This window comes from Coffea arabica, chromosome 11c (genome assembly GCF_036785885.1).
Source record: "Coffea arabica cultivar ET-39 chromosome 11c, Coffea Arabica ET-39 HiFi, whole genome shotgun sequence".
NCBI lineage: Eukaryota > Viridiplantae > Streptophyta > Magnoliopsida > Gentianales > Rubiaceae > Coffea > Coffea arabica.
The window spans coordinates 31,570,208-31,575,743 of record NC_092330.1 but is presented as its reverse complement, the minus strand read 5'-3'; the positions used below and the strand labels follow the sequence as shown (position 1 = coordinate 31,575,743).

Below are 5,536 nucleotides of genomic sequence, written 5' to 3'. Positions count from 1 at the left end.
GTCGTTTGCAGGAGAAGTCGCCACTTTCCCATTTCTGTTCGTTTATCGCTACGGTTAGTCGGTCGCCCAGAAATTCGAGATATTACAGCTGATCAATCATTATTGAATTTTATTAAGAAGTAGTTGTTGTTTGAAGTTTACTCCATTCTTGGGGCTTTCAGGAATTCGCTCAACTGTGCCCAATAAAAAGAGTTAATCGGTCATGGCCAACGAACAAAAATGGAGTTCAAGAACCTCCATCCTCTCCCTTTCGACCGAGGTGCTATCCGAGGTGCTTGCACGTGTCGCATCTTCTTCATCCACTAATCTTTTTTGGGCAAAACTGTGGTTCGTTCTGCTATTGATGATACAAACAGGAAGAGGCGTATTCTTGTTCCATTCTGTGCTTTTCGTTTGAGTTTAATGGATCATTTCTCTTATTTTACAGCTGTAAGTTATTTTATGAAGTTTCGGACGCAGACAACATTTACCAGCGGGTGTCACTCGACAAGTTTGAAATCGTTCCGTTGCAAAAAAATGACAAAGTGTCGAGGTTCTTGAAGAAGTGTAGAGAAAACAAAAATCCAGAAGCCTTGTATCGAAAAGGAGTGGTAAGCATCGGGTCGATCTCCCGTTGTTTGAATATTCTGCCTTTTCATTTGAAGTTGGTAATGAACAATTTAGTCATGTACAGTATAACTCCTGGTCAACGTTACGACAAGTTGGGTTGCTTTGGAACGTAAGACGCAATAGTAATGGAAAAATTTGGTAATGTTTTAAATGGAATAGTAATGAACTAATATTCCATAAGCATACTTGAGTTACAAAATTTCTAGACTAAGCTCACATCATCTCTTTCATTTGAACTTCATTGTGATTTTAGTCAGCACACTTCACCCCCAAAAGATTGGCCTACAACAGGTTACTGCAGCTTTGGGCCCCACTAAATAATTCTTGTCCCGCCGCCACTGTTCCGCCTGCACTTTTTAACTTTTTTGTTGCTCAGTTTTACGCAAGACTGTAATATCAACCTTGCACTGCTTAGGTTGATTATTTTACGGACAAGCATGAGGACTCAGCATTGGAATGCATGGAAGAAACTGCTAATTCAGGCCATATCGATGCTGCATATGCGTTGGGAATAATTTACATCTTTGTTGGTGGGGACGAGTTAAAGCGCAAAGGTATGAGACTGCTGAGCAGGATGAAGAAATCCAGAATTCTGAAAGGCAGAGTGAAACTTTGCCGTGACAATTTGCGAGCGTTGCTGAGGATGATATGGGTCAAGAATCCTGTGTTTCTAAACCCAACGCCCATTTGTTGTGCCATGACGCATGAGAGAAAAACATCTTCATGGCCTATGGATGCCGATGACGTGGAGGAGAGTACATGTGAAGGCTGCGCTTGTGATGAAGAAATTGGAGCAATTTGTGCTGCCCTACCTTATCGTTAGTGTATAAGATTGAATGTTGAGAACTCCTTTGACTGCACAAATTTGTCACAATCGTGTACAAATTAATTATGTTTGGCAACTGAATTAACCGCTACTTCTTACTCTCTTAATATTACTGGTATGAAAAGCTAAATAGCTTATCTTGGCCCTTGTATGTTCTGTATTTGATCGAATCATTCATGAAGTTAGTATGACGATTTTCTAAAAATCCGGTGCGTTAACAAAAGATTAGCACACGGAAATATGATTGGTTTTTCAGGGTCGTCGGAGGAGATTGGGCGGTGGTCTGCAGGGCTCGTTACGCTCTATATTTAGCAATGTACATATACACGTAAAAGTGCCTTCAGTACAAAACTACATACATATGCAAACTCAACAAAATGCCGTTGTAGAGAAAAGTGTATGAAATGTAAGAATAAAGGATGATAGTTAGAAGGTAAAGAGGGAACTCCTCAGCAGTGATCTACGTGACGGATACTGTATTGAAGTGAGAAGTTTACTAACTACATAGGAAATGGTGCTAGATTAGATATTGCAAAAAAATTTATTTATGGAAAAAAGGGTACTCTGTTCTTATAATAGAGGAAAGCCATAAAGAATTGGTCTTTTAAGAGAAAGTGATACTATACAGAATGTGACCATGATTTGATTTATGAAATTATCCAAAGAAAATTTAGAATGATTTTGTCAATTTAATTAATTAATTATTATATATATTCATATAATGCATTATATAATTATGCTAATATATTATATGGTACGAAGTATAGTATATATTTATTATGATATTTAGTATATATTAGTATACGTATAAGTAATAGGAATCATTATAATTATATAATATATTATTACTATATACACATATATATTATAATTATATGCACATATAAAATACATTTATAAAATATATAAATAGTAATATGTAAATATATATTTTAAAAATATTTATAATATACATTTATTAAAATATTAATTAATATATAATATACTTTATAGTCATATAATATATTAGTATAATTATACAATGCATAACATAAATATATATAATAATGACTTAATTAAATAAGCAAATTCATTCTAAATTTTCTTTGGATAATTTGATAATCCAAATCGTGGTCACTTTCTGTAAAGTATCACTTTCTCGTAAAAGACCAACTCTTTATGGTTTTCCTCCATTATAATAACAGAGTACCTTTTTTTTCATAAATAAATTTATTTATCGGGTAAAATAAAAATAAAATCGATTTACGTTAATTGACCAGCTCTTTATGGCTTTTCTCCATTATAAGAACAGAGTACCCTTTTTTTCATAACTAAATTTATTTATCGGATAAAATAAAAATAAACTCGATTTACAATAAAAGATCAGCTCTTTATGGTTCTCCTTTATTATAAGAAAAGAGTACCCATTTTTTCATAAATAAATTTATTTATCGGATTAAATGAAAATAAACAAGTTCTTGAATAAAACGCTAGCTCTTTTTGGCTATCATCCATAAATTATCCATTTTTTGATTTTTTCATAAGCTAATTCAGGGAAGGTTTCTGAAAGTATCCCTTATAATATATGTGTATATAATATTAATAAATTATATAAATACATAATTACATTTGTTATTATGAATAGATTGTAATCTGCTGTCTTTGTAATTTGGCTTGCGCATAACCCGCTTCGGAATACACGCTCGAATACCGAATCGGGTTGATTTTCATTTGATTAAATCGGGTTTGCCTCCCCTCCACGCCCGTCCCCGCCTGATCAATTATCCCACGAAAAGCTTGTCTTTCTTGAACTTCTCATTGTTTCTCCTGTTAAGCCCATCAAAAGCTCCGTTGTTGTGTAAACACACTGAAAAGCTTCGGTTTAAACTTTCCCTCATTCTGAAATTTGGAGCAGTTCGAAGAGTTTTAGGCGGCAAGGTCCAAATAAATCGGATTTATCGCGTTCACTTCCTCTGTTGCTCAAAGTACTCAACAATTGAATCGCATCCCGAAGCAAGCATAGGCAGTAACATGGAGGCCTGTATGAGTCTGCCGGTGTATGCATGCATGTGGGTCGACGTAGAAGCTCTCGTTGGTGAGTGTATCGATATCATGGAATATCTTAATGCCCAAAATTTGTTAAATTTGCTTGCAAATAATGACAAGTGCTATGATGCGATGGTTAGGGAATTCTAAGCTAACTGTAGGGCAAATAAGCAGAAGTCTGTTCTGCGTTCAGTGGTTAGGAATGTACACATGGAATTGTCTACTGTAGTTTTGTGTTTAGAGTTTGGGTTGGTTGACAGTGGATACACTGTTGACTATAAACGGATTAGCGCAAAGAATGTAGATAAGGTTGCTGTGAAGGGGTACAATGACATAGAATTTCTTGGAGAGATTAGGCAAAATGGTGACAGAGTTATGAACATGGGCAAAAAAACTAAGTTTTATGCGCCGTATATGAAAGTGTTGCCACGGCTGTTACGTCTGATAATAACTCATAACATTGTACCTAAAACCGGAAGTATCACTTCCGTTAGTGCATTAGAAAGAGTTATATTGTGGCATATTACACAAACAATCCGTCAACATAGGAATTTGATCATTGCAACAATGCTCAACAGGATTAGGAAGATTAAGAGCAGGGAGAATAAGAGAACATATCTCCTTTTTGGTATGTTGCTGACCAGGCTCTTTAGGCGCTTTAATGTGCCATTCTTGGCTGACCATGTTGACAAAGGATTTGACGTCCAAAAAATGGGAGTATCGTACTTCAAAAAACTGGCATTCAAAACTGAAGATGGTGGTTGGATGTGGAAGAAATCCTATACCTTTGATGCTGTCATTGGTCAGACTGGGGACGCGAATAGAAAAGTTGAAGAAATAAAAGAGATGGATAAGGGGGGGAAGTGTGCTGGGGTCGAGGTGCGGCCGGTTGTGGGGGAAAAGGCACACCTTGAAGATGTTGTCATACTATCTGAACAAACCAGAAAAGGGGCAAGTGTATGTGACAATGTTATTTTACTCCTTTTTTTTTCTTCTTCTTGATGGCAACACAGAAGCATAACCCAATATTTGTATGACTAGATTGTGGATAAAGTGACACAAATTTTACAAAGGGTTGGTGCCATCGAAGTGAAGGACTGCGGATTTGAGACATTGCCATTTCTACGAGATGTAAGACATGCTCTTGCGCTTTTCTGTAATCCCCTTTATATATGCTAATACCTTTATTGTCCAGTGTCTACCACAAGCTTCCGGCGTAGCACCTGATGAATTGAAAGAAGTCGTATGCTTTCATGTCAGAGAACTCGTCCCGCAGATGTATGTTAAAGTATCGGTACTATCAATGGCTAACAATGATCTCGCTTTCATCTGATTATTGTAATCATGTCAATCATTGTTCACAGCTGTGTCAGTACACTAGATAGGCCGCATCTCTTTGATATTACAAGAGAAGAACTGGAGCAAGTGATGCTTTAGGAGACATGTCTTAGTGACAAAGTAAGTTTTTTATGCGATTGCACAGGCCTACCTTGTTCACGGATCTCGCTTTGTATTTCCACTCTTATTGAATGTTTGAATTTGTTCCATTTTGTGAAGGTTGTGACCCAGTACCTTCACTTACTCCAGAAAGAATATAAGCAATATGTTTTCTTCAATCCTATGTTTTGGGTACGTAACGAAAATTAATGTATGTGCTGTTGTGCCTTGCAAAATGTGGACCTAATACTTACTTCTCAATCACTTCGTTGTAGCTAAAATGCGTGTTAGACTATCTATGCATATCTCCCGCAAGCAAAAAGACATTCGTTGATCAAAGCAATGACGACTCCATGACAAATCCTGAAAAGGTAAACATTAGCTATCATTCTCGCCTTAACATTCTTATACAATATGAGTAGAAGTTGCATGTTAGTGGAATTGGATTCAGCCTAACATGCCTTAGCTTTTAACACATTCAACATTGCTTGTTGTATGCGATTGCAGATTTTTTTCCCAATCATTTATTCAAATCATTGGTTGCTTATGATTGCACATGTCAAGGACAAAGAAGTGTACATTGTTGATTCTATGGATAATTACAAAACCTTCTACCAAGGTTTGATGCAATCTGTGGTG

The 5,536-nt window shown here is 36.2% G+C and overlaps 1 protein-coding gene across 1 annotated transcript; it reads left to right on the top strand.

Moving 5' to 3' along the window:
• Positions 1-202: 202 nt before the first annotated feature.
• On the top strand, positions 203-1,432 carry LOC113716025 (putative F-box protein At1g67623). Its single transcript, XM_027240327.1, has 3 exons — positions 203-327; positions 428-590; positions 1,025-1,432. Exons 1-3 carry the CDS (start codon positions 203-205, stop codon positions 1,430-1,432), a joined length of 696 nt encoding a protein of 231 aa, XP_027096128.1.
• The last annotated feature ends 4,104 nt before the right edge of the window (positions 1,433-5,536 follow it).